The 12,165-nt window shown below is 39.6% G+C and overlaps 1 protein-coding gene across 2 annotated transcripts in view; it reads left to right on the top strand.

The window, feature by feature from the left end:
- The first annotated feature begins 106 nt into the window (after positions 1 to 106).
- Positions 107 to 12,165, top strand: part of UBN2 (ubinuclein 2) — a 51,824-nt gene continuing 39,765 nt past the window's right edge. The window contains exons 1-3 of one of the 2 annotated variants that reach the window (XM_059846589.1): positions 107 to 541; positions 4,643 to 4,732; positions 10,457 to 10,558. In XM_059846589.1, coding sequence (XP_059702572.1) covers positions 122 to 541; positions 4,643 to 4,732; positions 10,457 to 10,558 — 612 coding nt within the window. In that variant the 5' untranslated portion in view covers positions 107 to 121. Of the gene's footprint in view, positions 542 to 4,639; positions 4,733 to 10,456; positions 10,559 to 12,165 lie in introns of both variants that reach the window. The other variant, XM_059846588.1, reaches the window with a different exon arrangement.

The following is a 12,165-nucleotide window of genomic DNA, read 5'->3' as shown; positions in this document are numbered from 1 at the left end:
AGCGGGGAGGAGGGAGAGGGAGGAGCCGGGGCCGGTGGGAGGGAGCGCGGAGAGCGGTGTCACCGAACGTGTGAGGCGGGGGCCGGCGGACGGCGGGCGGGGGGGGCGCCGGCGGCGGAGGATGGCGGAGCCGCGCCGGGTGCCGTTCATTAGCCTGTCACCCGTGCGGCGCCGCGAGGGCGAGAGCCCGGCGCTGGAGCGAGAGCCGGCGGGCCGCGACCCGGAGCCACCTCCGGCGGGCCGTGAGGCACCACCGCCGGAGCCGCCGCCGCACGAGCCGCCCAGCGACAGCGCTGCCCGCCCGGAGCCGCCCCGCGACCCCGGCCGGCCCGAGCAGCCGCCGCAGCGGGAGCCCCCACGGCCCGAGCCACCGCCGCTGCCGCCACCGCCGCGCCAGAGCGGGCGGCAGGAGCCACCGCCGCCGCGGGAGGCGCTCCCACTCCGCCAGACGGTCCGCCTGGAGGTGGTGCTGAAGGACCCCACCGAGGAGGGCTGCGTGGAATTCAGCTACCCGGAGCTGCTGCTGTGCGGGGACTCGCGGGTACGGGACCTCCCCTTCCCCTTCTTCCCTCCCCTCCCGCCGGCACGGGCCCCGCCGCGCTTCCTCCTCCTCCTCTCGGCTGCCGGCGGCCCCGGCCTTGCCGCTAGTGTTACCGGTTACCCCTTGCTGCTCGGGGGTGGTCCCGGTACGGCGGGAGGGGCGGCGTCCTGGAGGGAAGTCCGGCTGCCTTGCCGTCGCTGCGGGCTCCTCCTGGTGCTGAGGCTGCGCCTGTGCCCGTGGGGGGAAGGGGAGGCTTCCCTCTTGTCCCTGAGCTGGCCAAGGGCTCCTGGCTTCTGCTGCGGGCTGAGGCAGAGGAGCGCCACTGTCTTGTGTCCCGCTTACCCCGGCTCACCTCCCTGCCGCTCCCCTTCCCTGCCCCGAGAGGTGTTGCATCCTCCCTTCCTGGGAGCCCTTTACCGGCAGCTGAAAGAAACTCTGATCGCGCCAGTCTGTATTTCGGGTTGTACATAGGGTGTGTGCAGGTAAATAAAGAAAGCTCGGCTCTGCTATAAGCCTCGAGAAGCAGGGAAGTGGTCATTAGCAGACTTGGAGAGGAGTTTTTGTAGTCTTGGAGGAGACAGGGATAAATGAGAGTTAATATTGAACCGGTAACCACACTTTAAGTGTTGGGAACTTAATTCAAGGAAAAAAACCAAAGTGTTCTTTCTTTGCTTGTTCCTCCCAAGCAGAAAGTGTTTGATACTTGAACTACTTTGTTTTTTTAAGGATAAAGCTTCTGCAGACAACTTCAGGAAGCAAGCAGTGTTAGCCAATCAACAGGGTTCCAAGTAGGAAGGAGAGACGCATGTCCTTAAGCTGGTTACACTGAGCTGCTCATTCTTAGTTGAGTGAAGTTGAACTTGATTTAAATAGTTCTGGCTTCCATTTTATCCAGTGCGCAGTTTTAGAGAAAGCTTGTCTCTTACTGGAAAAGGCAGAGGGCGAGTAAGTAACTACTACTTAGAAGGTTGTGGTAGATCTGGTGATAAAAGCAAGTATCAAATACCAGTACAGATACTGCCATGGGATTTTTACATCCAGCACAAACTTGAATATGGTTAAGGTTTTCTTCTGAACCAAAGTGTTTCTAGGAGATGATGGTACTGTAGCTATACTTAGCGAGCTGCTCACTTTTTCTTCTGTAGGAGGGATATACACACTGGCTTGTGTTCAAATGTGGAAGGCAGAAAAATCAGTGACTGATTTTAATCCCTCAGATCTTGTCATGCAAGTTAAAAGGTTCCTTCTGTTCATCCTGTCCTACAGCTGTTGTGGGCAAACAGTGCCAGTTATGACTCCTCAGAATTAGTGCAGCATAATCACGCTGCTCTCTGAAGTGCAATATTTCTGAGCAGTTCCGTGAAGGTGAAAATTGTGTTAGTGTTTAGAAGTGGTTCAGTACTTGAAGGCTGACTTTTCCCTTTGGCAGTTCCCAGTTCCATAACTGCCTTTTATTCTGAAGGTTGCCAGTATCTTAATCACATACTCGGGGAAAACGGGCTCTTTCTGATGTAGTTCTGATGCAAATTCCATGTCTTCTGGGGGTGGGAGAGCATTGATTTAGGGGATTTTGGTACAGGTGGGATCAGAAACAGCTTTTACAGCAGAGACAGTGATAGTAATGCTTTATAAGAAACTTTGTATATTTTTCAGCTCTGCAGAGTCCAAATTAAAATGAATGGATCATAATGGCACTTCTATTACTGGGTTGGAGAATAATCAGCTGATTTACTATGTAAAACAGTGTCATGAATTAGGATCCTTTTCAAGTGATTCTGGACTTTTACTCATGTTTAAAACCTGATGTATACTTGGCCTGTCAGTTTAATTTCTTGCTTGTTATATGGTAGAACCTGGAAAAGCTACTCTAATATTAGGGAAGATTTAAAATTTTGACTTTTACTTTTTCAAAGTAGGTCGTAATGAATTGGTAGTTAATTTTGTGGTTTTAAATAGAGTTTTAGATTTCAAAATTCATTGTTATAATAATGTTTCAATTTAAAATTAACAGTTCAGATACTTTACTATGCAAATTTTTTTGTAGGAGTAAAGATTGATTTGGTTTTCTGGAAACTATTGTTGACTCCTCCCTTATAAGAAGTTGTTCAACTTTTTAATAACATTTCCCATTAAAATTTAACATTACAAAGTCAAGAGCTTGTCTTTCTATCTTGTAGTATTCTTGGAAATGTAACAACCAAGAAAAGCTCTCCGAAGAAAGGCAAGCACTGGTGCTCAGGCATAACTTCAAATATGGCTTTAATGGGCCATGATAATAGTAGTTATATAATAATGAAGTGATAGAGAATCCCAAAACTGATTTGGCAGTGCAACTTCTGTCTCTTTTTTAATTCCAAATTTAGGTTCCTATGCTGAATCAGAAGCTAGTGGAAATGTTTAGTTTAAAAACTTGTGCTGTCTTTGTCCTTTTTTGCCTTGATGAAGAGAACATTCTTTGATTGGGTTGTTTTGTAGAGTTCATCTTCTGGGAGGATTTATGTAAAGTTTTGAATGTGAGTAATAAGTTTGTGTGGTTAAAGGGTTTATTTGCCTCTTAAATGCTGGCAGAAGTGAAAGTGCGCTCCCATTTCTTTTGGGGTGACTGAGGCTTGGTGCATAAAACCCAAGTCTAAGTGGATGAGCCAGAAGCTCAAGTTGCCTTCTGTTGAACAGGCTCCAAAGGTGCTGAAGTAGTAATGTCTTAGTTCAGGAGCCATCCATCCCTTAGAAACAGCCAAAACTAAAATTTGCTTGGATTTGAGTTTTCAGTACTGCTTAACTAAACAAATAGATAGTCAGCTTTGAGTGTTTGATGGAGAGAGGCAAGTTAACACTTAAGTACTAAGTTTTATTGATCTTTAGGCTCAAACTTGTCTCCTTTCACAGTTAGAAAAAAGCCACAAATGCCTAGCAGAAGATGAGGAATACCTTTTCCCAGCTAAAAGTAGAGAAAATGATGTTTCATGAATTGAGCAGTATTTTATATTTAATTATGCCTGCAGGAAATAAGTAAGTGGCTTTAATTTATGTTTTAGGAGTAACTATAGCCTCTATTAATTTTTTTCTCCAAATACTCAGTCTGGAAAATGTATTGTAATTATGTGGTGTTTGCAGTTTTGCTTAGCTTACCTTCCTCATTACATTGGTCTTGATGCTAATGAGCTGGTTTGGTCACCATTTAGTCAATATTCTGGCTTCTTAAACTATGGAGGAAAGATCTTGCTTTTCTGAACTTAGTTTTTTTTATTCTTCATAAATCTTCATTTATTCATTGGTGAGTAGTCCATGTGCAGTAAAATCAGTTGCCATTGATAAAGTTCTGCAAAATGGAATTCCATTTCACCATATTTTAGCATCCTGGTACCTTCCCCCTTCTGGCAATTACTGTATTTATGTAAACTCCAGTTTGAAGGAGGGCAGCCCTGTTTTTCTGCCATCACCTATTAAAAAAACCAAAAGCACTATGTATACCCTATTCATTGACTTTCTCAGTGAAAACCTCTTTTCTAAAAAACACCAAAAAAGTAAGGGGCTACTCCCTCGTTGTATGTATAGCTGGATTATTAATTCACTTTTTTGGCTAACATGGCTATGATTACTGAAATTAACTCTTGCACTGTAATTTTTTTTCTTTCGATAAAAGACTTAGATTAATTAGGGTTATGATTTACTGAGCTTTTTAGAGTCTTCTGGCTGCTTCCTTCCTGGTTAACACACCATGTACATCCTGTCTGTTGTGTCTAGAAGAATCATAACAGCTCTTAGAGGGGTCAGTGAGTGGAAGCAGAGATAAAAAGGAGTTGTGATTAGAGAGAGTTTTTTCTAAAAAAAATAATCTCTCTTACACTTAGACTTTTAGTTGAGGTTGTTGTGGAATGCTTGGGAAAATACAAATCTGAGTATTTATCTTAATTCTGGTTTTGTTGTCATCAGAAGAAAAGTAGCTAGATGGTAATTCAATGATCAAAATAATTTTTAGATATTAAGTATAAATTCTGACTACTTAGTCATCAGAGTATTGTTTTTTGACATTGAATAGGTTTTGAGATGCACTCTGTGTTTCTTATGGAATGAATGTGTAACTTTTGCATTTTTCAGAAGAAATCGGTTCATTTAGAGGATCCATATAATGATGAACAACGTGAGCGACATGAAGTAGAAATGCTTGCCAAGAAGTTTGAGGCAAAATACGTGAGTTAATGCACTTTGTTAAAAAATACAAATATTTAAAAATTATAACAGATAATGTTGGTGGTTTTTTCCCTGAATAAGGTTGCTGATGTAGTGTCAAATGACTTCTGTACATTTTGGCGGTAACTGTCTGACAGTATTTCATTTAAGTACCTTGAAGCTGCCACAAGCTTATCAGACAAGTCTGCTAAATAGATTTGTCTATAGATGTTATAGCTTGTGAAGCTATTCTTGGAAGAGAATAATCTTGGTAATCTTGGTAATAGATGCGGGTCAATATTCATGCTCTAACACTGTGCTGGAGGAAAAAATTTTTATGTAATGCTGTTGTGCATTATTGAACAGGTCTTCTCTTTGGCTAAATACTGATGAATCTTGATGTCCTGACTAGTTTGGAATGTTTCCATAGGAAGTTATTTGTTAAAAAGTAAATCATTGCTCGATGAATGTCTGGTAGCTGCCAACGCCTAAAGATACTCTACTGGCTCGGGAAAGTGTAGTGTGAGTGACTTGAACAACGCTAACTAACAACATAAAGAGCCTTTCACTACTAAATGGAGGTAGAAATCAGAAAATGTTGACAAAAACCACACCCAAACAGGTCTTTAAGAATTCGTATGGGTAGGGTTGGGTGATTAAGTCTGAGCTGGCAATCAGTGCTCATCATCATGCCGAGGCATGTTGATATTCTGGATTATGAATAGAACACCTCAATAATAAAGAAGGGAAACAAGAGCAGTCATTTGTATCTTTTGCTATTAATATACATATTAAAATCTTTTTTGTCTGACTTGGATTTTTTTTTTTCCTGGCTGAGGCAGATTTTTCTAAGTGCTCAGTCTATATAGTCTGTAGAGGTAATTACTACTTCAAGGCATTTTAGCTGTGATACATAAAATCAGCTCTTAAACTGAAAAGAATCAGTCTCATCTTTTGGAGAGCTTGAGAGAATCCAGTACTAAATGAGAAGGCTGTTCCAAAATGCTGTTTGCTTTTAATTTGAATTATAAATAATTTTTTGAATGTGACAGTAAAATGTTTCATTCACACTTTTTTAGAAAACTCATTTCTGCCATTAAGGTGTTAAGGATTTTATAATGTCTGAAACAAGTTGCTTAACTACAGTTGATGAAAGTCAATGGAAGTATGTAAAGCAATATAGGTAGGAGGGAGTGGTAGTGGAAGTAATCTAATTTTACATATATGTTTATGCATCCATCAAAGCTGAACCTGTACATTTATGGACAAAACATGTTATTAGACTTAAGAAAACCACAGTTCAGTGTTCAGTAGTCACAGAAAGGGGCGAATAGATGCTTGTAACAAAAAATTACAATTTTCAACAGTTTAAATTTGTGGTGCACTTGAATCTTCATTACTACTTGCACTTCCAATTCCATGCCTTTCATTCTCTGACTTGCCTTTTGTCCCTTCCAACCCCATGAAAGGGAATGTCCTCTATATAAAGAACCACTTACTAGGTTAGAGCCACTAAGCATGAAGGATGATGAGGGATTAAGATTCCTTGTGTTAGAAATTCCCTCTCCTTTCTCTTCCAATGTAAGAGCCATCAGTCTCTACTTGCCATCCATGCTCAGAGGAATTGCATCTCTGAATGCTGATCCAGTACAATTGCTCATGTTCTGACAGCATCCAGCCATCTTCTGCTTCTTGTGGTGAGACATTCACTGCATAGCTTCAAGTGGAGCAGGGATCCCATGTAGTAGATGGCCATTCTCCTCAAGGGAATGACCAGCTGCAGAATATTCTTCCTAGCTGGAGTTACACTGTAACACTCCTTAACAGTGCTTTAGTGTAAATCTAATCAGTGATGTATGAGAAAAAAATAAAAGGTTTTTTTCAGGTTTGCAGGAAGTGCTGTACCTAATAATTAGGTATTACTTATCAAATATAGCTGTTTAAAATGGAGTCAAACATTGGTTTTAATCATAACATGTGACAGTACTTCTGGAAAATTTGATGCATGAAGAGCAGTCTGCTTTGAAGACTTTTCACTTCTTTTCAGATAAATTGCTGTACTCATAACCAAATCAGTACAGTTTGATATATTTTGCACATACTAAGAAAAGCCTATGAAAAACTGTATTTTTGTAAAACAAAATGCATAAAGTACCATTTGTTTACCTGATTATTCAGAACTCTCCTGTAATTGCTGCACATACTAAACATCAGCATGAAAAGCCTGCTGTGAAGGATTCTCATTTTCATTGTTTTGATTGCTGTTACTCTTTAGAAAAAATCAAATGCTGTTGTGAACACATGATACTGAACCTTGGACAGTACTGTACATATATCAGAGCTTTTCTTGGATCAAAATGAAGATCCATCTCATGGGTGGTAGCCTAGTCTCTGACACTAGTAGAATCTCATACTTGAAAGTATAATAGAGCAAGTGTTGATTGATATTACTTCACTGTGTCTGTCTGGCAGTCTGTGTTGTATCTTAATTTTTCTCAAAGCTAAAGGTCACATGTTTAATCTTTATAAAGCTTTCTGCCAGAAATCTACCAGACTGTGACCTTATTTGTGTGTTCCACAGCACTGGAGCATCATGGTGACTGTCATATAAAAACACACTGTGTTTAAACCTGATGAGTTCTTGTAGTGTTCCATAGTTTCTGTATTGTAAGAAACAGAGAAACACTTCCAGTTCTTCTGCACATTGCATGTGATTTTGATGTTGTCATCTAAATCCAGCCCTTTAGTTCTCCAGCTGTAGTGTCTTAACATTATTATATGGAAGTGGTGTTTTTTATCTTTAAGCATCCTTGTTGGCTTCCTGTTGTCTTTTTTGTTCTAATTGCCTTTTTTAAATTAAAGGATATTAATGGTATAATGGTATGGTGCCCTGATATTTCAGTGTTACAATGATGACTTCTAGTTTAGTTCTCTGTTCCTTTTTTTATTCTATAAGTCCCAACTCATTTTTTTGACCATTCTTGCTTAATCAAGAATGGTCAAAAAAATGAGTTGGGACCTACAGAATTCTTGACCATTCTTGATTAAGCAAATGTCTGAACTGTGCCTTACAACTCCAGTGGTTCCTGAGCAGCATAACAAATTTGCAGCATGCTATGTATTTTTTTTTTCCCCTTAGGTTGTACTTACTTTATGTGGATTACCTTGCTCTATTGATGCTGAATTTAACTGCCTATTTATCATATTAAATTTAGAGCAACTGTAAGGTCTTTATTGATTCTTCAGTTGTTTTTTTTTCCTTTACTTTCCTCAGTAAATTGTCATTGTAGACCCCTGTCCTTCTCCAAATCTTTACCTGCTGTGTTGCTTCTAAAGGTGAATGAATGCATAATCCATAATAATTTTGCTGATCACTCTTTGCCAAAATGAGATACCTATTCTTACCTTTTCTTTCTTAGCTGTAGATCAGACATCAGTTTAAGTGGACCTTCCTTATCTCATGACAATTTCTTGTTTTTAAAGATGTTTGGCACATTTTTAAAGCATTTGAAATACTTTCTTCTACCAACATTTGTTCCTGCTCTGTATGTTCTTATGTCTGCTGGTTCTGTTGTTTATAGCTTTTATTAACTTATCCACCACAAAGACCAGATTTACTGTTTTATAGATTCTTCTCTTCAAGATTCTTCAAGTATTGGCATTTTATTTGCCACCTACCTTCTAGTCCTGTTGGGCAAAGGTTGTTTAAATGCAAGGTTTAATGTAACAGTTAATATCTTCAAGTCATCTTTGGCTTTTCTGAATACTTGCATGAGTAGTATTTGCAGCTTCAGGAACCTGACACCTTAATTTGCTCTATTATTGTGACTACTTATGTTCTGGGACAAAAAGGTTGGAGGAAAGCTGCAGTTATAACAAGTTCCCTGAAGTGCTGCATGGTGGACACTGACACAGATAATCCCTTCATTCTTCTGCTGCAGTCTTGCATCCTTAACGTCTTGATCATATGAAATCTCAACACAGTTCCTTAAACAGAACTGGGTAGAGCCAGGCCTGAAGGAAAATCTCTTAATTATATACACAGTGGTTCAGATATTTTTATATGTCTGAATACAGGTAGTATTTTAGGACTGCTTTTGTTCATTCAGCTATTTTAAGACTTCTTTTTTTGTTGCTACTTTTGTTCTATATCTGGTTTTATGACTATCAGACAGTCAGAATGTATTGGAAATTTAAATTTTTTTGTACTGCCCTTTTATTATACTGAAATCATAGAATAACCATTGCTGCAAAAAGATTTTAGACTTTCAGACAAGGATATTGATGGTTACTAGCAAGATATATGTAGTACAGCGATGGATCGCATTACACATTAGTGAGTTCAGTACAGGTGAGGTATGGTTTATGAAGGATTCTTAGCCTGCTGGCATCTGAGTCAGAATCATGAATTATATAAGCTTTTGCACTGGAGTTTAATAAGAATTATTAAGTGCTGCCTTTTTCTAACTTACTTTTTCTTCTCTCATCCATCTCATACAAACTTTCTTTTTTTTAAAAATACTGCATGTTTTGGAACTGTGCAGTCATTCAGAGGTTTTTCCAGATGAGTGATTGTAGGAGATGATGGGAGTACTTAGCTTGGAATGTAGCTTGGAAATGTGAATTAAAAGCTGAATTTACTTTTCAGGTTTTTCTCCTAGGACTGTTGCATTTGTTTAAGTGAATGAGAGAGATTCCTGTTAGCTTGCAAGAGCACATGGTTTACTTTGTTGCAAACTTGCATGCTCTCAAAATGTTGTTAAAAAGGAGGTGTTGAGATGCTTACACCACTCATAAGGTGCAGGGGTGAAACCACTTTTGGACAGTGGCTACATTCTCATAGCAACCAATGGACTGTGATATTTGGATGTCGCAGCTAGAAAGAACTGACTTGCTCTAAGAATGCTTAGAGCTGTAGGGTGCAGGCAGAGAAGTTTCAGGAGCAAGTCTTAAATTAATGGAAGTTACCATTTTAATGAAGGCAGTGCTTTTTTGAGAATTTTATCTTTTAAGACTTTTATCGATGATTTTGACAATATATATGAGCTAGAAAACTATTCCTTATATCCTAAGATGTTTTTTGGGTAACCTTAAGTTTAGATTTCCTGAATATTGGAGCTAGCTGTGAGTCTTTACTTGACTTAACAATTAAATTTTCACATGAAAAGAATAATTGCAGATTAAAATTAATTTTACTGTCATCCTGGAGATAAGTTAATCCATCAATAGTTTGTGATGCAGCTTCTTGTTTTAATACTCAAGTAACATTTTATGTTTTAAAGCTCAACTCTTTATGTGCTGTAGAGAATTAATCCATCTTGTGTAGGGAAACACTTAATGGCTATCATCACTTTCCCTTGTAATGACACTGTAATATGACACTGAAAAAACTTGACACTTTCTAAATTATCCCAAGCCTTCTGTCATTAGCAGTCCAGTCACTATATACAATACACATAGGACAGGAAAACATCTCTAAATAGGAAATGTAAGGGAGATCTTGGTCTTGCAGAAGAAGGTAGCTAGTGACTGCCTTTCAGGGGTGATTCTGGTGAGGCCCGTTTGCCAGAAGGCATCTCTGTGTGGAGGTTTTCATTAGTCATCTAGACCATCTTCAGGGAAGCATTCAAGAAAGCAAAACTGCTAATTCCTTGAATGACTGTTTCACCAACGCCTTATGCTTTGTAGGCTTTAGAACGTTGCTGTCATGTTTCCTAAGTGATGTAACATTTGCTTTGTCTTCAGGGTGGCAAGCCCCACAAGCATCGGAAAGATCGCCTGCAGGATCTGATCGACATCGGTTACGGCTACGACGAGACGGACCCTTTCATTGATAACTCTGAAGCGGTAAGTAACCTTCACCACTGCAGCAAGAAAGCACGAGGCAGTGCTTTATCTTTGCAATACAGAACAAAGGTAAGGGAAACTACTTTGTACCTGTCTGTAACTGATGTGAATCCAAAGGGCATGCTGCTTTGGGAGACCAATGAATTACTGTATTTGTAGTCTTACTCAAGATATTATGCACCAAAAATTAAGAAAGATATTCCTAGCTAAAATAATTTTCCAGCTTTAGAAATAAAAATATTTTTATTTGTGTGCTTTATTTACTGTTGACTGAAATGACACTGGCTCTGTTTAGTTTCTTGTACTAGCTCTCTGGATTATTAGTGGGTTACTGGCATAACCCACTGCTTTAGATCAGGAAGCTATTCTCCTCTTAAAAACCAGTAAAAATAGGATGGTTATTCTAAACATTGAATATGTCTGAAAAAATTGAGACAAAACAGGTTAAACAGCAGGATATTGCTGCTTACTTTGTCTGAATATTTTTTAGAAATGAAAACACATCTTGAGGTAAAAGAAAAAGGTATTACTTTGGTGCAGGCAATATCAGGGATATCAGAAGCTTTGTGAGAGAGCATTTGAAGATATCTTGGAGGTGATATATGAAATTACAAAAATGAGAAAAAAGCCTGGAAAAAAAAGTGGCTTATCTTAAAGCTCAGAAGCCTCCTATAATTCTTCCTTATTAAATGTCAGAAAGAAGTATGTGTACACTTTAGTCAAGTAAAAAAAAAAAAACAAATGTAAGAGCTGTCACTTGCCAGTCTTCAATCTCCTCCAGTGCTGAGTGACACTGGACAAAACAGCAGTGATCTGCTGTGAGAAGGAGTGGGCTAGAATTGAGTGGGAGAGGAAAGATTATGAAAAGGAGTTGAGAGAAAAGAATAAGAAAAGCACATAAGTGCATTGCTTAGCATACATTATGTCAAGCCTTCATTTAAATTCTAAAACTGTACAGGAAAGAGCTGTAAACTGAGCTGTGAAGTTTCTAGTACATAGATGTTGGAATGAGTGATCCTATGACCTGTGTGAGGGACACAGAAAGCCTCTGCAGAGTTGATACCTTTTTCAGCAGAAGTTGAGCAGTAAACCACAGTGCATGGCAGGCTGAGCTTATCTGTGTGCATTGGTAGTTTTTGAAGCAGGTCTGAAGTTGTGTGGAGAGAGAGCTTGCTGTCAGATGCTTATTGTAACTTGTTAGTTTGTCATTTTTCATTGTCTAGAAACTTGAACCTGCTACTATTAAACTATTCTATCATTTTTCCAAAACTTCTGGTTGTGCTGCTGGAGCAATATTGGGATCTAAGCCTTCATATGTCTTTTCCAAAGGTCAGATTTAGCTCTCCAGCTTGGAAGGAACAGATGTGCTTCATTTCTGCTGAGAAACCACTTGAGCCTATCGGTTTGTCTGGTTTCTCACTGTTGCTTAAGTTCATCTTTGCATTTTAAAATTTAATGGTACCCAACCCAAGTTCTAGCTAGGTTTGCCTGGATTTACTGTGGCCTATCACAGATCTGATAGGAGATTTGGAACACTGGCAGTAATCATAGCACAGGTCTCTGTCAAAGTACAAGTCTGGTGTATTAGCATACTGTGCCTCCCTCCA

This window comes from Haemorhous mexicanus, chromosome 5 (assembly GCF_027477595.1).
Source record: "Haemorhous mexicanus isolate bHaeMex1 chromosome 5, bHaeMex1.pri, whole genome shotgun sequence".
Lineage (NCBI taxonomy): Eukaryota > Metazoa > Chordata > Aves > Passeriformes > Fringillidae > Haemorhous > Haemorhous mexicanus.
Note: the sequence above shows the minus strand (reverse complement) of the source record. Positions and strands in the feature narration are given on the sequence as shown.